Raw genomic sequence first — 19,822 nt, 5'->3', positions numbered from 1 at the left:
TGGCAGTATATACTGTAGAGAAAGGGTGAGAGCGGGGATCCTTGAGGGAGCCCTTGTTCAGGGGAAAAAGAAAAAGAGAGTGTATTGTCAATTCGAACTTGTAGTTGTCTGTTTTCTAGTAGGTTCTTTATGGTGTGTAGTAGATATAGTGGTACCCCGATATTAGAGCGGCTTTTGATGTTTGATTCCTTACTTCCTCCTTTAGATTCCTGTTACTCGTGATGTTTGCTCCAAGATGTTTAAAGGTCATCACCTGTTCTACACTTTGATTGTAAACGGCGAGTTTGCATCTTCGGGGCTCTTTGGATATAGTGAGTGATTGTGTTTTCCGGGTAGATATTTCCATTTTATATTTTTTTGTAGTTTGTTCGAACTTATATAAGAGTCTTTGTAGGTTGGCTTCATCCTCGGAGCATCATCAGCGTAGCACATTATTTTTATTTGTGCATTTTCCATTCGATATCCTTATCTATATATAGTTATCACTTCAAAAACAATTAAAATAAAATATTAACTTTGCCACCCTGTACCTCAAACACGACGCCGTTTGTATGATATTTTTATATTAAATTTGGATTTTCTATCGACCGTTAAAGTTCTGCTGCTACAAACTGACCAACTCTGTATAATCAAGTAAACCCAAATTCCAAGCCGATGGAAGCATTAGCTTTTTTACAAGAACTGAAGACGACTTTCTTTGACTTCCAGATACTCCAGGGAGAATGAAAAACGGAACCGGAGACTTCTACGTAGATATGGATCACATCCAGGTGGGCTTTCGAGGCACTGCCAAAGGCGAACAAACCACTGCCGAGGCTGAAGTGCAAACTACTCACTTAGTGCCCTATCGGTAACCATAGACCCACCCTTAAGTCGAGGGATCCCTAAAACGATTCTTGTGCCTCCCAGGTTAAGGTTTTGGCCTCGAACCGATTGCAAATTCAAACTGGGTCCTTCCGAGAGCAGTTGCAGCTTGAAATGCAAATGTTGCTGCCAACTCCTCAGCCAGTGGATGCTGTCGCAAGTCGGCCTCACAATCGTAGTGATTATATGGGCCCTGCTTGGCGCCTACGCCTTCTATGTAACTGAAGGTGAGTTTCGGTGCGTCCGAATGGAAAGGGAGCATGAGTTCAATTGCCTCCCTTTGTGCTGGCGCACCCCTTTAGGGTATGTTTGTGTTTAGTCGGCATAAGCGACAAAAATCGATCAGGCGGGGTGATTTAGGCAAGTAAGTATCCAGGTCGATGAAAGGAAAAGCTCTGTCTTTGCGTGTTTCCACCACAGATTGACTTTGCCAAAGGGATTTTGCAAAAACTAGCTCAAAAGTTTTCCATTTACTTCCACATACACTTGGGGGGTTTGGCGTGAAGGCGTCACCCAAATCCTTTAAAGGGTCTTGCTGTAAACGGCAATCAATTATTTCAACTAATGCTCATTATTTATTACTGCCGCACTAATCTGGCACAATGTCAAAAAGAATCAGGAACAGGCACAAAATACCACGAGTTTATTAAATTCATTTAGAGCAAGGATGAGCAACACGCGGCCCGCAGGCCGCTTGCGGACCCTTGAACATGTTTATGCAGCCGCCAAGCATTTCTAAAATTTAATTTATTTCATCGACTTTCCTCCATTAATATATTATTATAAAATTAATTATAATACATGTGGCATTGTGGTGGTACATAAAATGTGGTGTTCAAACATGCCATACAAATGGGTCGATTCTGCTCGATTTCAAACATCAGCGCGCAGCGTCTGTGCTTGTTTGTGTTTGCTTCTGCCCCACAAACAGTCAGACTGATAAGATTTTAACTAGGAATTTTAGCACTTCTTGTGTTTCTTGTCCAAAAGGTAATATTAGGGTTTTTTATTCAAAATTAAGTTTTCGTACAAATGTTTTTAGCTCAAATTTTTAATCCATAATGGCATCTTGGAAAATCAAACAAAAAAGCGGAAGGTTGCGGATGAGCACAGGCATTTTCAAGAAAAGTGAAAATTTTATTACTTTCTTACTTTTGTCAAAAATAAAGCCGTATGCATAATATTTTCAGAGACTGTCGACACGAAAAGTTTATATCAAAAAAAAACATTACGATACAAAACATGAACGACAATATAAAATCTTTACAGGACTACTCTGGATGGATAAATTAAATCCAATAGGGAAAACCTGGGAAAACAAGAGAATATTTTTTAAAATCAAGCTATTTTTTCAAATACGGCAGTAAAGGCTCGTTTTGTTGCAATTCGAATACTGTACTTAATGTAATGCTAAGAAGAGTATACAACTAACAAAGCGAAATACAATTGTTCTTGGATATGATGGGATGAAGGAAAAACGGTTTCATTATTTTGGTAATAAAGAATGAGTGCGCGATTTTGGGTTTCTTATCGACATGACTCAGCATCTCAATGATGTTAATGTAGAACTTCAATGGCCACTTTCGTCATGGAAACTAAGAGTGACAAGATTTAAAAGAAGATGCTACAAAATAGCCATATGAAAACATTAAATTGACAATATTTCAAAAACTCTAAACACTTTTGGAATAGACATCGTTACACAGACTTACACTTATTTTTAATACTGAATATGACAAAATTATCAAAAATGGGGGTTTCCATATGAAAAAATTGATTTTGGCCGGTTTTCTCAACTGTGCTTTGAAACTTATTTTTTTAACACTTTGCATTAATAGTTTTCAAAATGTTTTCGAAATTCCATTAAAGTAAGTCCTTTTCAACAATAAATGCGACTCAAATTAAGTATGTCAAGTTCCCTTATAGGAAAAATGAATAATTATTCGAGTGGCTGCAACTGGCATTTTTTACATAAAATTTCAAATATCTCAAAAACGGTAAGACTGAGAGATCAAAGATTAGAAAGCTGCGTACGTGTGGCTACTTCATCAATCCCGGCTGATATTGATCAGCTTGTATCAAAAAAACAGTGCCAAATTCATTATTAAACATTTCAAGTAAATTCGTTTTTCTATTATTTTCTTGTGTTTTTATTTTGCATAAAAATTCGTATATGAAAACTTTTTTTAATATTAATTTTTTTTGGAGTGATGTTTATTACAAATAAAGTTTTGAAAATTATTAATACATGTTCCTTTAAGTGCGGCCCGCCAAAAAAAATATAATTTAAATTGGCCCGTTGACTAAAAAGGTTGCTAACCCCTGATTTAGAGAGTTATAAACCTGAATAATTACGTTTGTTAATTATACATTTTATTTTTAAAATACAAATCACTGTTAAATAAAAACGCGAAGCCGGTCCTGCTATGAATGTGCTAATGATAGTTTCAAATTTATCCCTAATCGATCGATTTTAATAATAAATAATATATAATATAATAATAATAATCGATGAAATGCCTCATTAGCTGATCTTGGCTGAATTAGACAGAAGTGTATTCAACCTATATTAACTGCCATCATATGTATATGCCATATTTCTGCTTTCACTACAGCAAATATCCAAAGCACACAAATAACACTTTAAAAAAATGTGGTGACCTTTTGTCACCATTTTTTTAGGTGTAAAAAGAAACCAAATGTTTCGCTAAAGTTTCTGGGTTTGCAAAGTGTTCCATTATCGAAAAAGTTTGGGAAACCCTACTCCACATAATCAGTAAGTAGCAGATAGGTAAATAGGATGCGAGTCACTCACAATCACAGAACATCCCCCCAGGGGAGATATTTTGTGCTCATAATCGTAAATCAGTTCAGGTAGTAAATGCCTGTAGGTACTGGGATATTTGGGAAAGACTAAAGAGCCCTACAAAAGACTTGTTATTAAGGGAAATATATAAAGACTTGTTATTAAGTTTTTATAAAAGGAAATGGATCTACAGTGAATCATAGCCGAGTCACTAGCCCTAAATTTCACGGTCAATAATGCTTAGGGGAACACAGAGACACATTTTGCTTAACTCTTTCACATCTCTACATTCTTAGCACATTTCCCCCATCAAAAACTTCTACCTTCCAGGGCCAAGAGAACAGAAACAGAGCGAAACTCTGGCTCAAATCCAAAGAGACTTATCAACCGCTCTGGCGGTCGATTTGAACAATTCGAAGCACTTGGACACATGGCCGACAATGATCCACAAGTACTTCGAGAAGCACGAGACTCTCTTTTTGGAAGCGGTAGGCGCTGGGTTTGGTGAAGGTGGTGGAGGCAACATCTGGACGTATCCCGGCTGCATCCTGTTCAGTGTGGCGCTACTGACTACATTAGGTAAGTCATCCGCTTATAGTTGCAGCGCAAACGGGTAGAAAATTGCCCTGCTCCATCGAGTAAAATTGCTCCTGTATAGTCTATATATGAGGTTGATGAGCAAATATTTTCGGAGAATGACAGAGAAACTGTTCCAGGTTTCGGCGCGCCAGTGCCACGCACTCCTCTGGGGCGGGGCGCCGCCGTTCTCTTTGCTCTAGTGGGGATTCCATTGCATTTCCTTCTAGTGCTGAACGTCGGCAATCTGACTGCCATCAAAATCCAGCAATTTGCATTTCGCTCTCGCCCCACCGACATCCCGGGTGTCTCCGAGCCGCCCAGATGGCTAAAATGGTTTCCCTTCATCGCCGCCCTTATTTACTACTTTTGCGGCGTGATAATGTTCGGGTTTGTGCGCGGCAGGGGGCCCCTGCATGCGTTCATGTTTCCTTTGGATTTTACAGCCAGTGGCGGGGTGGCTAGCGTGCCGGGGGTGGTTCGGATTTGTTATGCGCTCTACTTGGAGCTGGCGGTTACTTTGGCCACGTTGGCAGTCAGCCTCGTTCAGGTGTCCGCCAGCCACGGTATCGTCGAGCTGGGACTGAAATGGGGTTTGCTGACTAACACTTGAAACTTTCCTCCCAAGTGATTGGTTTCAGCTTCACGCAACGAAATTTAGCATAGGGTACTACCATCTCTGTGGTATATCGGTTTTGAGTTCAAAGATTAAGCAATGTTTACATATCCAGCGCTGGAAGCTGTTTTTTTTATACAAAGCTTGTTGAGTTGAGCGCAAAATTATAGCTGGGCTAACTCAGTCTGCTCGCGTCTGAAGCCTTTTTCTCGCAAAAAGGTTGCGGCATATTTTCGCTTTTAAATTACGTTCGCACTAAATCTTTTAAACGGTTTTTCTCCTACCCACCAAAATGTTACAGCAAATTATTAATAAAAAATTTTGCAGTCAGCGATCCTATGGCTTGTTTAAAAATGGTAGATAGTGTTGAAATTGAATGCTTTATTCGGACTTGCTTTTTCTTACAGATGTATGTTTTTATAACAAATCACGTTTCAATTGGTAGTATCTCCAACCGTTTTTAGTGTTCAGCTGAAAATAGTTGGGATATTACTAACAGAAATGTTGTGGTAAAAAATGTCCGTGATACAATGCAAGTGCAGATAAACCATCCAGGACTTTTATATTCCATGAGATAATGCGCCGTTTTTTTTTTCACCTCATTGCAGACCTTTACAACTGTTTGTCACCAGTATAATTTGGTAAAAATCACACAAACACAATATAAACTGAAGCATTCCCAGCTGGTTTATTAACTAAACAAAAAAATAACTAAAAAAGATCTATTCAAAGCAATATATGAATTTAATAAAATGTAACAACTGCAAGTATACACAATCCCGTTTATTCTTTGGAATAACTGAACCGATCGCAATTTTTTTCAAAACTTAAATTTTCTTTTGCACTTTTTCATGCTCTACATCGCTGTGCTCTTCGTCGGTGGCACTTTTCACGTTGTCCGGTTTATTTTTTACTTGTTTCTCCCTGTTATCATCATCAACTTTATTCAACTGAACCCCATCACTAGTTGTCCCACGCTTACCTTCCAGGGCTGATCTGATTGCCGCCAACAGAGCCTGATTTTTGCTCGAACTGATCGCTTTTTCACCTGAAAATGCGCATAATTTAACAGTCTTCCTAGTTATGTTTTTATTCACATAATAACAGCTGAATTAGTTGTCTACTCAACGGAAATTAATGACAATGTCGAACTAAGCATTAGCCGAAAAGGGCCTTTTTTATTTTCGTCAATATGCCTGGCTTATCGGCCTTAAGTTCTTCCCCTGCATATGGCATGTCCTCATCTGATCCGCCAGTCCCTGTCAATAAAAACATTGTTAATTCGCGTTTAATGAGACCAAGGACTGGCGGATCAAAACAATCTCCCGGCAATTAATTTCATAGATGCTTACCATCGGTGTTGTACGTAATTCCGAAAATCTGTCCAGGAGTGTCTTGTTCCAGTTCAGCGTAGGCTTGGGCTAGAGCCTTTTGCTTCTCGTCCAAGTGGCTCGGCACTTTGATCTTCAAAGTCACATAATGATCGCCGTTACCATAGCCATTCACTTTTTTCAAACCCTTGCCTGACAGCCTAATTCTCGTGTGTGAAGACGTACCAGGCCTGATCTTTATCAAATACATAAGCGAATTAAACAACAATCATGTGCAAGCGAAACCAATCATACTTGAAGCACATGATCTTCATAGAGTCCTTGTATTCTTATGCTGCCTCCTAGTAAGGACTGAGCTACTGAAATAGCCGCCTCTGTATGGACGTCAGCACCATCACGTTTGAAGTAATCGGACTTATCCACGCGAAATGTGACGAACAGTTCCTTGAGTCCCACCGACATGCGTACAGTTTGGCCATCCTCAATACCTACAAAACCCGTTATCTCTCTAATAATCAGATTTTACAACATTTATTACCTGCTGGAACTGGAATCGCGATGGTGCGTCTCTGAACTGTAGAGCCTTTGCCTTCACATTCGATACATTTATCCTTAATGTACATTCTCGTGCCCTGGCAATACCTGCAGGTCGATCGCATTATAAAGGGACCAGTCGTGATGTTTTCCATACCAGTACCTGAAATGACAAGGGTTTGGTTATATTTTCTAAGATTAATAGTGCGTTTGATACAACCATCTTTGTTGCTAAGAGAATGGTTTATCTTTTGTGCGGGACTTACCATTGCAATAGGCGCACTTCGTCGCTTTGGTGCCGAGTTCCGCTCGCGTTCCTTTACATTTTGGGCAAGTGTCGACCACATTAATGGTAACATCTTTGTTAGTGCCTCTCGCTGCTTGGCAGAAGGAAACGCGAAGAACCACCTGGAAAAGCAACGGATTAAGATGTATTTTTGCAGGCAGTTTACTTCCGTTCAGTTACTTCTTGAGACTCTCCAAAGCCGTACTGGCTTTCCGCAAAGTCCCCAAAGGGCGACTTGGAGAACCCTCCGTCTCCGAATATTTTCCTGAACAGTTCCTCCGGGTCAATTGTGGACTGATACTCCCAATGTTGGCTGCAAGAAAACAGCAATGTCAAGCTACATGCAATGGGCGCAAGTGAGAATATCTTACCTAAACCCTTGGGGCCCATGGGGTTTGCCCGTACTTCCCATGCCGCCCATTTGCTCCCCTGCAGTGCCCCATGTGTCGTATTGCTTTCGCTTCCCATCGTCTCCCAGAATCTGCTCAACAAATACAATTCCCAATTTTGCTCTGCCACTATTAGGCCTTGCGTCTTACCTCATAGGCCTCTGAAGCATCCTGGAACTTCCTCTGGGCCTCCGGGTCGTTTTTGTTGACGTCAGGATGGTACTGCTTGGCAAGTTTGTAGTAGGCCTTTTTTATTTCCGCAGGGGAGGCGTTGCGCCCCACTTCCAAGATCTCATAGTAGTTCTTTTTGGCAGCATTAAAGCTGCTTCTGTGGAAATCCCTTTTCAGGAAGTTCTGATTACCTAGTTAATAAGGCTGTTTTACTTTGGGGTGCTATTGAGGTTATGTGTGAACAGAAACCCGCAATGTCCGAAGTCCTGCTAAGGCCTACGCCTATGGACTTGAGACGGGCTTTAGAACAGTTACAGAGACACGTTCTGATGTAACTTACGGTTTTGCGATTGATTGGCCACATTGATGGTCAAAACATTGCTGCTCTTGCACTGCAAGCACCGATGAAGGAATCGCTGGTTTTTTGCAACCTGCGGGGCCACGTAGATGTGCAGGTGCCGACTGGTTAAGATGCCAAAAAGGCCGCGACAAGTTGCCATTCCGTTTTGGCCCCGTTTTGCACAGAAAAGCAGAAGAAAAGTATTAAAAATCAAAGGTTAACATTTTGCGAGGTCCAGCCTGTCAAACGGTACCTGTCAGCTGGTGGAATGGCAACCATAGATAAAGACGATGGCAACGAAAAGCTAAGAGGGGGCGCCGTATGTATCCAAGCTAGAAATATTTTTATTAGACCCGAAAGATGTGGACGGGTTTTTTTTGCAATGCAGTTATTTCATGTTATCAGCGTTGTCTTGCATGCGTTAAACAAAGATGCGCACAAGAATAGGATCTGTTGATTAATTAATAATTAAATAAAATTAAGGTTTCTTATTTAAGTGTCGGTTGCGATCTTGAATTTTTAGGAGCTTAAGTAAAAAAGGAAGATGTATCCAAATTTTTCAAAACAATTACCAGTTAAAGTTCTCAATGTTTTGCTATACCTACAGCTATACCTAACCACAGATTACAGAGTATAACCTCAGTGATCTGTGTACCTAACCTCGTTTTATGTTTATGTGGCAAAGTGGTACTCTGCTGGAATATAAAGATTGTATTTAAGTCCCTATTCTTTCATGTTTGGGCCTATGATCTGAATTTCTGGTGGTTCCATTGTGTACAGTGCCCATAGCAATGACAGAAGAAAGGGTCAAATTGCTAAAGCTGCTTTATTCTGCAGACTATCCTGGTAAGGTTCTGAACACTCACCTATTATGAAAAGTCACTGAGAAACTTGCAGCCGAGTGGGAATTCGATGAGAATGTTAAGGAATACCTCACAAAGTTGGCAGCATACAAGGTGGAGGATTTAATTAAAGAGCCTAGACGTCTGGAAGTAGAATTTGCGAATATTCAAGACCAAACCCAAGATCTGGCTGTTACCAATTACAAAACGTTCATTGAGACTGCAGAGTGTTCCAGGCAACTGTTTAGTCAGTTTAGCAGCATCGAACACAAGCTGGATGAGCTACTGTTGGATATTCCCAAGTTTCAAACTAGCTGCACAAGTTTTTGCGATTCAACAAGCCAAATTAGTAATTTGCGAAAGCTCAACTCATTGACGTTGACTAAAAACGCTCAGCTTTTGGAAATCCTGGAACTGCCCCAGCTGATGAACTCATTCATCAATGATGGGCTGTATGAGGACGCTTTGGAGTTGGCCGCCTATGTCCGGAAGCTTTGCTCGAAACACTCAGATATACCGATTTTTGCAGTAAGTGAACATCGGCAGCTATTTCTCACAGGGCAGGCTTGAGTGTTGTGCTTGTAGAGCATCTTGGATGATGTGAATCGGGCTTGGTTGCTGATGCTGCATCAGCTTCTAAATCAATTGAAGCAGGATGTGGCCTTGCCCAGGTGTTTGCAAATAGTGGGGCATCTTCGGAGAATGGAGGTGTTCACTGAACTGGAGCTTAAGTTGAAGTTTCTGCAAGCCAGAGGCCACTGGCTAGACCTCTGCTTGAAGTACATTCCTAAGGATGACGGTAAGTTCAGCTCGATATCGTGTCTCTGCCTTGATGTTGGCCTATTTTCAATTTCTTTGAAACAATTTTGCTCACACTGTGAAGGCTTTCACGGCCGGTCAAATCACATTTAGAAATGTTTTTCGGACTTTAAAGCCGAGGTCCATGGGAATTTCTTCCTGACGATTCGTCCACAACTGCGAAACTGGAAAGCCTTCGTCAGAAGAAAGCGCATCTCCTGAGTTCACTTGCTTTTTGCTGCGATGCCGTGAAACGAAGATCACTGCACTCCCACCCAGGCTCTACGGACTGCCCAAGATCCATGAATCGGATGTACCACTGACTCATTATGATATTGCAAAATATCTAACAAGAATTTTACAGCCCAAAATAGGAAAAAACTGACAGTTTTCTAAAGGACTCATCCTATTTTGTTGAGAGATTGCACTCGGTATCATTAGCTCCCGGAGAAATCCTTGTGAGTTTTGATGTTGTTTCGTTCACAATGGTGCCAATTAAGGAGACAATGGAACTTATTGAGAGAGAATTTCCACTAAACCACAGAACCAGTTTCTTCCAAATTATCCCAAAACTTACCTCTTCTTTTTCAGTAGATATTTTTTTTTCTCATTCATTAATCTCAGGCAAATAATCCCCTACCTTACCCAGGCTTACTCATAGGTCAGCACTAAAGACTAAAAGCCTTAACTGGCTAAGTCTAAAAAAAAACTTTCAACACATAGTTGAACCAGTCTTAGTCGGAAAGCACGGGAGATCACTTCGCGAACTACCTCATCGCCTTTGATAATGTTCACCGCAGTTGTGGACGAAACGTCAGGATGAAATTCCCGTGGACCACGGCTTCAAAGCCCGAAAAACATTTCTAAATGTAATTTTGCTCACCATCACGATTCGATTAGTGGTTATTTTCATACCAGTCGACCCCTTTCAGTCGATCATCATTTAACAAAGACAGTGGAACTAACTAGGATTAACTTGTTCAACATCATCACCCAGTATCGAGCAATTTTTAGCGACGGTGAATCGGTGCCGACCAGCTCGTTGAAAGGCGTCATCAACGAGAACATGATTTTTTTCACCTGGATCAACGCCAGGGTTCGTAGATTAAGAAATGGAAATATTTTTCGCTATCATATCGCTATTCTTCAGATCTCCGACTTCCTCGAGGTGCTAGAGGGGGACCTCAAGTCAGTGTCCTCAGTGGAGTCCTTGCTAGACCAGTGCATGTACTTCGGCCTGTCGTTTAGCAAAGTTGGATGCGATTTTCGGTCCTTGCTAATTCCGATATTCACTAAGCAAATAATGAAGAACTTCAGTGCGGCCATTGGCAGAGCTGTGGCCGCTTTTGAGAAGAGCATTGAGAACTTCACGCTGATCAACAAGAACTTGCCAAACATCCCCTGGAAGAACAAACACCAGGACCCGCTTCAACCGCCCGATAGTTTGCTGGAATTCTACCCTTTAGCCGAGTATTTAAACAACGTGCTGAAGACCCTGAATTCTTTTAGGAGCTGTGCCCCTGTCGCAATAGTAAGCGAAGTGGTGGAGTGTCTTCAGCGGTCGCTGCTGATAATCGCAAGGTCAATCGTAAATCTGTATTCCCAAGAACAACAAGCTTTTACCAGCAGCGCCAAGGGTGCGTTTACTAGACTGTGCATGAGTTTTTCCGATGAATTGGTGCCGTATGTGCAAAAGTGTGTCCACATCATTTACCCGCCCAATCAAATTGCTGGTCAGTTGGGGATCACTCTGCAAACGTTGCAAGATGAGCGCATTTCGTTTTTGAATAGAGAAGCCATTGTTGAGCCTATACGACACTTGTTGCCGTCTAAAATGAGCATTGAAGAAGTCACTGCAAGCAAATAAACCTAAGGTAACTCCAGCAATTATTTTAATTTCACAGTTCAACTTTAACAGTTTCAATGATTTGCTAATAGTAGTCATTGAAAAAATAGTCCTTTTTCAGTTTCTTGCGAGCTTAACGTCTGTTTGATTGATTACTGTAGAGGCATATAGGCTCTTGCAGTGCCTACAGGTACTATTCGTAGCAGCAGCCTATTCGATAGATTGGCCGCTCGCATCATGTGGCTCTATTTAAGGCTTTTCGTATAAGCGCCCAGTCTTCCATGATGTCTTGCGGCTTAAGCATATAGACTATATAGGGTCCGGATACAGTTACTGCCTTTTTCCGCGAAGTTCTTGACCTGGAGCTCCATTCGCCGCCTTCGCCCCATGTGATTTCACTGTTCTGTTTGTCCTCCTCCAGTCGTCTTATTGTCTCCATGAGTTCGCTATGATAGTAGTCTCTAGCCAGGCTCTTTTCGCTTTCCAGGTTCTGCATTGCAGCCTGCTTCTCGGCCTCGTATTGGTTGTGGATGTTCTCCAAGCGCAGTTGTCTTAAAATGCCTGCCACTTCTGTCCTGACTCGCCGCTGGTCCTCCAGATTCTGTAGAGGAATTGTGTAGTCCAGCGATTTACCCATCTTGACCTCGGACAGCTGAGTCTCCACCTGCTGGATTCGCTCACGATACAGCTGCTCCCTAAGTAGGCCAAACTGGCTTTCCAGGTCCTGGACGTGCTGGATCAGCTCGGTACGTCGAGATTCGCACTCGCCTTCATCCATGTCCGAGCTGTCCTCCGAGTCGGGCTCATCTTCAGAGGAGTCCCGGTTGGCCTCATTTTCCGGGCTGGAGTTCGACTGTTCCGATTCATTTGCAAATCCGTCATTGTCACTCATTTCTCCCGAACACGGGTTATCGCCGGCTGGTTTTATTAGGGCCATATCTAGCTGGCACCAATCATTGCAGATTTGGATGGCAGTTTGACAACAAACTGCCATCAAAAGTTTGTTGCGTTAGGTGTTGCACGCTTCCTCTTTCTCAGCGACAGCAAAAAAAACATTTTATAGCTGCTATATGTAGACTATTTTGATTAAGGTTTAGGCGATTGAATATTTTCTAAGAAATGGCTACATACCGTTAGATAGATTTAGATTATTGCCTTAAATGCGCCAAAAGACGACTTTTAGACAAGAAAAGAATGTTATGTTTCCTTGTCTATGTCTTGTTTTTTTGTCATTAACCGATCCATAATTAACTTGAAGAAGAGTGATTGTTATAACCCTGTTTCAAACGTCAATCTATGTGTAATGTTTAAAAACTGTTGCACGTTGCAGTATTATTGCATCAGCATAATCGACTAGTCAGTTACCTGTTGCTGTAAATAGTAGTAGCCCGCAGGCTGTTTAGATCTTTAAATTTTGTAAGTAATCTACTGTTTATTGTGATACCCCAGTGCGACATGTCCGCTAAAGAGGCACTTGAGCAGCAAGTCAAAGACCAGGCCGATATGGTTAGAAAGTTGAAGGCTGCTAAAGAAAGCAAGGAACGGGTAAGTGCTCAAGACATCCGGTTAACTAACTGGGGCCGGGAGCAAGACCGTCTTTGTAAATACTCTGGCGACTTTTAACTGCGGCTGTTGTTGACTATAGGACAAGGAGTGGGTTCCCTTTCAAGTACCACTAAGGGCGGAACTTTATCCCCATCTAAACAATTATCTCTCGGAGCGTAGTTACTTTAATGGCTACCAGCCCTCCTCAGTAGACAACTATTTGTTTGAGTGTCTGGGGGCACAAGAACCTCTAAACTTGCCCCATTTACACCGCTGGTACAGACACATTGGCAGCTACTCAGCGCAGGAACGAGGCAGCTTTCGTGCTTCTGATCCAGCTGAGCTGCAACATTTAAAACACTGTGTTCAATCGCAGGTAACTAATCGAAGGCTTTCTCTTTTTTTTTTGAAGTGTTAATTCCAATGGGGTTTTGCATCTTGCGCCGGTTTGTGCGGCATGCCCGAGTGATTTATCGGCCTTTTAGCACTCACCCTGCTTTATTTAGACCACAGGTCAGTGAATGCTTGTTATTCTTCACCCTTAGTGCGCCCAAGGTTTGCTTTTGGTCATTCGTTTCAGTTACAACGAAGGACCAGCTCTTGCGGTTAGAATTGCACACAATTTCAGTGAAAGTAGCAAATTAGTGTGACCACAAGATAACCTCTGGCTGATTGTGAGCAAATTGGGGGACTGACGTCGCCTTTTTGAATGTTTCCAAACTGTTCTACTAGTCATTTGTTTTCTAGCGCCTTTATGAAATGTGATAGAGAATCTCCAAGTTTAGCCAGCTCAGGGTTTGTTTTTGTTGATGTTTCAGATAGCAGAGGAAGTGAGCAAGCTTCTGGACCTAAAGGCTCAACTCGTTGCCGAAGATGGCACGGTTGCGCCCACAAATGTTAATCAGAAATTTACCCTGAAAACCGCCAAAGGAACGAGAGATTATTCGCCTGAGCAAATGGCCCTCAGACTGTCAGTGCTGAACAAGATTGTGGCGGTCTTCAAAAAGCATGGCGCAGTCACGATTGATACTCCAGTGTTTGAGCTGAAGGTCAGTGATATTTTCAACTAACTGATGATCGTACTGGTCGAATGTAGGTCAATGGGTATTTCCTACGTTCTACGTTGTTCGGTGCATGAACAATCAAAGCTGGCAGGAGAATGGGCTGGTTATCGAAACCGTTCACTCTTTCGCGCTGTTTGATGAGTTTTCGCAATTGAAAATGTCTTGAAACTCGGATTGCAGTCATTTGCAAGCACCTTAAATTCTCCATTCATTTTAGTATAGGGTTTAGCTTGCCAATGAAAAATACAAAAGCCAACCTTTTAAAGGGATTGACGAGAACGAACAGGTTCGAAACCGGTCTTTAAGGTGCTTCCGAATGCCCGATTGTGGTCTTTGTTTTGATCAAACAACTATGTTGCAACTGCTTATAGTCATTCAAAGCAAAACTACTAAATATTAGGTACCAGTTTATGGTAATTTTAACAGATACAAATTTAAAAAAATCAGTGGACGAATCATGAAATTAACAATATTGTATATATTTTCAGGAAGTGTTAACTGGCAAGTATGGGGAAGACTCGAAGCTGATCTACGATCTGAAGGATCAGGGCGGAGAAATCTTATCGCTGCGTTACGACTTGACGGTTCCATTCGCCCGATATCTGGCAATGAACAAGATCAGCAACATCAAACGTTACCACATAGCCAAAGTTTACCGAAGAGACAACCCTTCGATGTCCAGAGGCAGATACCGGGAATTCTACCAATGTGTAAGGTTTCAATATTTTTACTAAATGACTTGCATGTAAAAGTAACGCTGGGTCACAATTTTACACTCCTGCCAGAGTAAGTTTTGTTTGTTTTTTGACCTCTTAAAAATTGCTAGGATTTTGATATTGCGGGTGCTTTCGATCCAATGATTCCCGATGCTGAATGCATCAAAATCGTTGCCGAAATCCTGGACTCACTCAATGTGGCTTCGTACGTAGTGAAAGTGAATCACCGATTGCTGCTCGATGGGATGTTTGAGGCATGCGGCGTCCCTCTGGACAGCTTCCGCAGCATCTGCTCGGCTGTTGATAAACTAGATAAGGTAACTAACTGGCCGAGAGATGAATTGCCTGTTGGAATAATCGAGGATTTTCTTTGCAGGCTTCATGGCAGGACGTGAAGAAGGAAATGGTGGAAGAAAAAGGTCTTTCCGAAGCCGCAGCTGATCAGATAGGCGAGTATGTGAAGCTGAACGGAGGAAAAGAGCTGGTGGAGAAGCTGCTAAGCGACGACACGCTGTCGAAGAACAAGTCTGCTCTTGAAGGGTTGGAGGCAATCAAACTGCTGCTTGGATACTGCGAAATTTTCCACATTTCGGACAAAGTCTCCTTCGATCTGAGCTTGGCAAGAGGCTTGGACTATTACACTGGCGTTATCTATGAAGCAGTGCTGTTAGGGGGTGAGTAGTCTTAGTCTGGAGAGAAACATTTGAAAAACTATTAAGCGATTGATGTTCAGATGCCAGCAAAGGGGAGGAGGTATCAGTGGGATCGGTGGCTGGGGGCGGCCGATACGACAATCTAGTGGGCATGTTTGACGTGAAAAATAAGCAAGTTCCCTGTGTGGGAGTGTCACTCGGAGTAGAAAGGTTATTTGCCGTTCTGGAACAGAAAATCCACGCAGCAAACAGGAAGGTGCGCACCACCGAAGTGGACGCCTATGTGTGTACAGCGCAGAAAAACCTGGTTGAGGAGCGGCTAAAGCTTTGCAATCAGCTGTGGGAAGACGACTTTAAGGTAGGGATTTCGACATTTAAACTAGAACCAGTGAATGGAAACTGAGCATCTTCTTTCAGGTGGAGTACTCGTACAAAAAGAACCCAAAACTGCTCGCTCAACTGCAGTACTGTGAGGAGAACAGCATTCCTTTTGCCATCATCTTAGGCGAATCGGAAATCAAAAATGGAGTCGTGAAGCTACGAAATGTGCTAAGCAGAGAAGAGACCGAAGTGAAGCGCAGTGCTTTAGCCGACGAGCTGCGACGAAGACTCGGGGAGCTGAACCTAAACGGCACCGTACCAGCTTAGTATTCCAAAAGAATAATTTATTTTTATTTATTGCAAACGGTGTAAGTCTTGGGAGTGTCATGTGATTTTTTTCTATTTGTTTGCATGGACGCCATGAGACTTGGCCTGTCATGTAGAATGTAACTTCTAGTGAATATAAAGAGATTGGTCAGTTCACTTCAGCGTTTTATTTGGTTGATATTAGGGTTCTGTCGCACTAAATAAATTATTTTTGCGGTAAATCTTTCGTTAAAATTAACGCTATTTTCAACTCTCAATTCAAGAAAAATAACTCAATTTACCGTATCAAGAATTATTTGGCCGCAATAGATCTCTAATTAAAACACATATTAGGGAGCTCTTGCGCCCAATTAGTCTTACCGTAAATTACCGAAAAATGTACGTTATTTTTCTTGAAACGAGATGAAAAAAGTAACGTTGAATTTAACGGAAGGTTTACCGTAAGAAAAACTAATTGGGTGCGAGAGCTCCCTAATATGTACTTTAATTAGAGATCTATTGCGGCCAAATAATACATTACACAAAATATTAGGGATCCGTCGCACACAATTAATTCTTGCCACCAAAGAATCCATTCGACCACATCGATAGACCCAACCACCCTTGCGTGTGTTTAATGGGTGGCAAGTACTTCCAATTTATAAACGTATATATTAAAATAACATTTCCGTACACTTGCCTATATAAAAAACAAACTAAATTATCTTAAAACTATTACAATTCCTGACCTAGTAAAGATAGCTGTTGAAGGAACTGCTTGGCGTTGTTCAGGGTGGAGGCACCGTAAGTTATCCGCCTTAAGTTCCCTGCTGTAGTTTTCGCCTGAAAAATGCCCATAATTTTAGAGGTTGCTTAAAGCATAAAAATAAATGCTGAATATGCTCACCTTGGCATAATCGACCAAATTTTGGTACTCGATGTAGTTGCCGCCCCCCACAACAAAGACAATGGCGTCCTGAAAGGGCGACCGGCTTTTCGGCATCTCGGCCAGCTTCAGCTGCTTCGGATCCAGGTAATGGTACTCGTCCATCTCCTGGCTACTCTTAAAGTCCATCAGATTATCGACGATCTTCGTAACCGGCAAGTTCTGCACACGTTTAACGTCGGAAGATGCAAAAATGAATCCATTCACCAACTCACATGTCGTTTCACCACCAAATTCTTCACACCTTCCATCACGAAGTTTGAGCCCTGAGACATCAACTTGGAAAACATGTTCACGGTCTTGGTGCCCGCACCTTCGTATTGGTTCAGTGCAGCGCCGCTAGCCATTTTTGTAAAACTCCTGCAATGGATAGCTTGATACAAACATTTCAAAGCTTTTTGTCAGTCGCTTACTTCCATCTTTTGATATAGACCAAAGGCTTCAAGTCGCATCCGGCCTCCCCAAGCGCGTATTCAAACTTCTTCAAATCGGTATCCGATAAGTGTGCCGAACAGATGTAGTAGATGATAAACAGTCGCAACTTGTCCTCCAAGTCGCCCGCGTCGGGATCCGAAATGATGTCCAGAAGCGGCTTTTCTAGTTGCTGAGTTTTGCTCATTATCTTCTCTTCCAGTTCGAAGAATGTGTCCAGTTTCCTCGCTTTGATACTGTTCAGGATTGCTTCACACAAACGCAATAATAAAGATTCAAAATCCAGTAAAACAGGCGGAGAAAAGGAAAGTTACCTGTGGCTATCGAAGTGTGCATATCAATTAGTCTCTTTTTTTCCAGCAGCTGAGGCAGCGACTGAACAGCCGACGTGATTTTGGCGGTGTTGTCGGTCACCAACGCTACGGCCAGTTCGCTTTCATTGTCGATTCCCATGGAGGTCTTCAGCTTCTTTACTTCTTCCTCAGAGGAACGGTACTGCTCCAGCTCCTCCTGAATGGCCTCCGCCACATTGGGGAACGGCGATCCCTTATGACTAGTCCAAAATTTATCTTTGGAATCCAGCTCGCATGCCTTGTGCTTGGCTCTGGCGCCTTGAAGAGAATTTACAAAATCTTACTCGATCATGGATTAAATTCAAACATACAATAGCAATTTACGATAACGACGGACCCCAATTAAATGGAGAAAAAATCCAACACCGTTAAAAAGTAGCCGATTTTGTAATTGCTCTGTTCTATTAACAGTTTAATTCGCCTATTCCCATCACTACTACTCACCTCCTTTTGGTGTGCTGTCCTCAATCACTACCCTATTCAGTGCCAAGTTCAATAAATCGTGGGCTAAAGCCTGATAAGTCCAGGTGTGATGCAAAGGGGTGGCCATATCCACATTCCTATCCAGAATAATCAGCAAAGGCCTATGGAAGTTAAAGTTGCCCGCCTGCGTATCGGCGGAAAACAGATTATTCCTTGCATCAAATAGATTTTCCCGCAGCTTCTTGTCCAGCTTTCGAGCCACCAGTTCCGCAGCATTTCCTTTGGGGCTGCGAATGATCGGCACTGTGCCTAGAAAGACCTAAAGCTATTGAAAATGGCCACGAGTACATCAGCCACGCCATTTACCCGCCGTTACAAATACTGAAAACAAACTGTCCACTATGTTGTTCATTATCTCATCCATTTCCGTGTCTTTAATGTCGCCTTTGTTTATAGCTGAAAAGCAACAGGATTAAAAAGAAAACCCTCTCAGATCGCACATTTTTACCATAATAAGACAAGGCGTCGCTGTTTTGGTGCCTCAACACGAACATGTCATCCTCCAAAGACAGGAAATTTACATATTGATCATATATCTGCAAGAAGAGGTCAAAATTGATCAGTGATTAAATATGCAGATCGTTTCCCGATCAGACCAGCAGAAACGAATGTCTACTATGTCTACTACCTTGTGAATGTTGGCAACGCAATTTGCCTCAATGGAAGCCGAACCCAAGTCCTCGAGCTTCTGTCTGGAAATAGGGGAGATGAAGTTCAAGTGATAGACATCATAAATGCCCCTTTGAAAGTCCTGCTTTATCCTTCCCAAGTTCTCCTCTGTAGGGGAGCAAAAGTACACCACCGGCACCTCAGGAATCGGGTCTCGGTCCGAGTGCAGCTGTCTACAAAGCAAACCGACTGAAATTGCCCCCATTTTCAACCCTGTGGCGAGTCCTACACAAATAATGTTACTCCTTGTTCGCGCAGCTCTTTGACGGAGATTAAGGGTGAAATTATGTCCTGCCCAGTCCGGTCGTAAACCAGAATCTTCCAGGAAGGTTCGGAAGTAGCCTGCTTGCTGAAGGGCTGGTTGAGGTTTAACATTTGCCTTATGGCATCTGAAACAGAAATCAGTTCCTATTCCAACCATAACCAAGAAAACTTTAGACTGTGGGAGTAAACTTGCCTTTCTGCCTTTGCCGCAGCGAAGTCATTGTTGGGCTCGGCTGTTTAAATCGATGGTTAACTTTTAATTTATATCACAAATTGCAATAAACAAGTTTAAACTTATTGACGTGCCACTTCACAACACATATGTTGACGTTCCAACCATAGAGGTTACTCTGTAATCTGTGGTTCCAACCCAATACCCTTGAAGTTAGATGGATGAGCTTAAGAAGAATAGTGCACCATCTATAGGTCAAAGAATAATATTCTATTAATATGCTATAAAAACTGGGACAAGGCTACGTTGGATAAATTTATTTAAAAATCTCGGTATAATTTCGCATACTATTATAATATATTGCTTTTTCTTTTTATGCTACAGAAATTATCGTAAATGGCATTTACTCAAACAAAATGAAAACCATGAATGGAAAATTTTAAAGAATGTTCGATTGAACCAAAGAATAAATTTATATCAAGAACGGTCACTAATGTGA

At 42.0% G+C, this 19,822-nt stretch overlaps 6 protein-coding genes across 12 annotated transcripts in view; 3 read left to right on the top strand and 3 right to left on the bottom strand.

Moving 5' to 3' along the window:
- LOC109534963 (potassium channel subfamily K member 4) overlaps positions 1-5,196 on the top strand; it is an 18,189-nt gene extending 12,993 nt beyond the window's left edge. For all 3 annotated transcript variants that reach the window (XM_048665874.1, XM_019900764.2, XM_019900765.2), the window contains 4 exons: positions 709-850; positions 910-1,091; positions 4,001-4,249; positions 4,387-5,196. In XM_048665874.1, coding sequence (XP_048521831.1) covers positions 709-850; positions 910-1,091; positions 4,001-4,249; positions 4,387-4,859 — 1,046 coding nt within the window. In that variant the 3' untranslated portion in view covers positions 4,860-5,196. The remainder of the gene's footprint in view (positions 1-708; positions 851-909; positions 1,092-4,000; positions 4,250-4,386) is intronic.
- A 330-nt stretch (positions 5,197-5,526) lies between these two features.
- LOC109534962 (protein tumorous imaginal discs, mitochondrial) lies at positions 5,527-8,215 on the bottom strand. Of its 3 annotated transcripts, XM_019900762.2 has the most exons (10): positions 7,914-8,215; positions 7,553-7,764; positions 7,385-7,494; positions 7,194-7,326; positions 6,994-7,135; positions 6,732-6,890; positions 6,488-6,681; positions 6,215-6,428; positions 5,845-5,910; positions 5,527-5,786 (listed from the first exon to the last, which is right to left on the bottom strand). In XM_019900762.2, the coding sequence occupies exons 1-10, from the start codon at positions 8,071-8,073 to the stop codon at positions 5,773-5,775; spliced, it is 1,404 nt and encodes a 467-aa protein (XP_019756321.2). In that variant the 5' UTR covers positions 8,074-8,215; the 3' UTR covers positions 5,527-5,772. The 3 variants fall into 3 exon arrangements, with proteins under 3 accessions (XP_019756321.2, XP_048521810.1, XP_019756320.2); XM_048665853.1 differs by having other exon boundaries at positions 5,527-5,910; XM_019900761.2 differs by lacking the exons at positions 5,527-5,786; positions 5,845-5,910 and adding an exon at positions 5,937-6,121.
- A 322-nt stretch (positions 8,216-8,537) lies between these two features.
- On the top strand, positions 8,538-13,878 carry LOC109534959 (conserved oligomeric Golgi complex subunit 8). Its single transcript, XM_019900755.2, has 6 exons — positions 8,538-8,759; positions 8,811-9,283; positions 9,341-9,554; positions 10,486-10,649; positions 10,704-11,427; positions 13,763-13,878. The coding sequence occupies exons 1-5, from the start codon at positions 8,705-8,707 to the stop codon at positions 11,418-11,420; spliced, it is 1,623 nt and encodes a 540-aa protein (XP_019756314.2). The 5' UTR covers positions 8,538-8,704; the 3' UTR covers positions 11,421-11,427; positions 13,763-13,878.
- On the bottom strand, positions 11,429-12,576 carry LOC109534964 (breast cancer metastasis-suppressor 1-like protein). Its single transcript, XM_019900766.2, has one exon. The coding sequence runs from the start codon at positions 12,391-12,393 to the stop codon at positions 11,635-11,637; it is 759 nt and encodes a 252-aa protein (XP_019756325.1). The 5' UTR covers positions 12,394-12,576; the 3' UTR covers positions 11,429-11,634.
- Positions 12,668-16,181, top strand: LOC109534958 (histidine--tRNA ligase, cytoplasmic). Of its 3 annotated transcripts, none has more exons than XM_019900752.2 (8): positions 12,668-12,944; positions 13,045-13,320; positions 13,763-13,993; positions 14,497-14,718; positions 14,835-15,041; positions 15,101-15,398; positions 15,458-15,735; positions 15,795-16,181. In XM_019900752.2, exons 1-8 carry the CDS (start codon positions 12,855-12,857, stop codon positions 16,023-16,025), a joined length of 1,833 nt encoding a protein of 610 aa, XP_019756311.2. In that variant the 5' UTR covers positions 12,668-12,854; the 3' UTR covers positions 16,026-16,181. The 3 variants fall into 3 exon arrangements, with proteins under 3 accessions (XP_019756311.2, XP_019756313.2, XP_019756312.2); XM_019900754.2 differs by lacking the exon at positions 13,045-13,320 and adding an exon at positions 13,357-13,457 and having other exon boundaries at positions 12,671-12,944; XM_019900753.2 differs by lacking the exon at positions 13,045-13,320 and having other exon boundaries at positions 12,672-12,944.
- A 475-nt stretch (positions 16,182-16,656) lies between these two features.
- On the bottom strand, positions 16,657-19,542 carry LOC109534970 (protein sly1 homolog). The gene is made up of 11 exons (XM_019900772.2): positions 19,345-19,542; positions 19,117-19,276; positions 18,847-19,060; positions 18,667-18,754; positions 18,525-18,614; positions 18,180-18,467; positions 17,697-17,993; positions 17,364-17,631; positions 17,166-17,310; positions 16,912-17,112; positions 16,657-16,847 (listed from the first exon to the last, which is right to left on the bottom strand). The coding sequence occupies exons 1-11, from the start codon at positions 19,370-19,372 to the stop codon at positions 16,740-16,742; spliced, it is 1,887 nt and encodes a 628-aa protein (XP_019756331.2). The 5' UTR covers positions 19,373-19,542; the 3' UTR covers positions 16,657-16,739.
- Between the last annotated feature and the right edge of the window lie 280 nt (positions 19,543-19,822).

The sequence above is a fragment of the Dendroctonus ponderosae genome, unplaced genomic scaffold, assembly GCF_020466585.1.
Source record: "Dendroctonus ponderosae isolate FM_Combo_2020 unplaced genomic scaffold, Dpon_F_20191213v2 Dpon_F_20191213_1, whole genome shotgun sequence".
NCBI classification, from domain to species: domain Eukaryota; kingdom Metazoa; phylum Arthropoda; class Insecta; order Coleoptera; family Curculionidae; genus Dendroctonus; species Dendroctonus ponderosae.
This window is presented reverse-complemented; position numbering and strand designations above follow the sequence as displayed.

Coding starts and splice junctions, on each gene's coding strand:
- LOC109534964 (XM_019900766.2), bottom strand. CDS start 12,393: ATGGCAGTTTGTTGTCAAACTGCCATCCAAATCTGCAATGATTGGTGC.
- LOC109534958 (XM_019900752.2), top strand. CDS start 12,855: ATGTCCGCTAAAGAGGCACTTGAGCAGCAAGTCAAAGACCAGGCCGAT. Junction 13,994..14,496: donor CTCCAGTGTTTGAGCTGAAG/GTCAGTGATATT, acceptor ATATATTTTCAG/GAAGTGTTAACTGGCAAGTA. Junction 15,736..15,794: donor TGTGGGAAGACGACTTTAAG/GTAGGGATTTCG, acceptor ATCTTCTTTCAG/GTGGAGTACTCGTACAAAAA.
- LOC109534970 (XM_019900772.2), bottom strand. CDS start 19,372: ATGACTTCGCTGCGGCAAAGGCAGAAAG. Junction 17,632..17,696: donor GCACACTTCGATAGCCACAG/GTAACTTTCCTT, acceptor GTTTGTGTGAAG/CAATCCTGAACAGTATCAAA. Junction 16,848..16,911: donor ATTTGGTCGATTATGCCAAG/GTGAGCATATTC, acceptor GGCATTTTTCAG/GCGAAAACTACAGCAGGGAA.
- LOC109534962 (XM_048665853.1), bottom strand. CDS start 8,073: ATGGCAACTTGTCGCGGCCTTTTTGGCATCTTAACCAGTCGGCACCTG. Junction 6,891..6,993: donor GAAGTGCGCCTATTGCAATG/GTAAGTCCCGCA, acceptor TTGTCATTTCAG/GTACTGGTATGGAAAACATC. Junction 6,429..6,487: donor ATGAAGATCATGTGCTTCAA/GTATGATTGGTT, acceptor TATTTGATAAAG/ATCAGGCCTGGTACGTCTTC.
- LOC109534959 (XM_019900755.2), top strand. CDS start 8,705: ATGACAGAAGAAAGGGTCAAATTGCTAAAGCTGCTTTATTCTGCAGAC. Junction 8,760..8,810: donor TTATTCTGCAGACTATCCTG/GTAAGGTTCTGA, acceptor AGAAACTTGCAG/CCGAGTGGGAATTCGATGAG. Junction 9,284..9,340: donor CAGATATACCGATTTTTGCA/GTAAGTGAACAT, acceptor TTGTGCTTGTAG/AGCATCTTGGATGATGTGAA.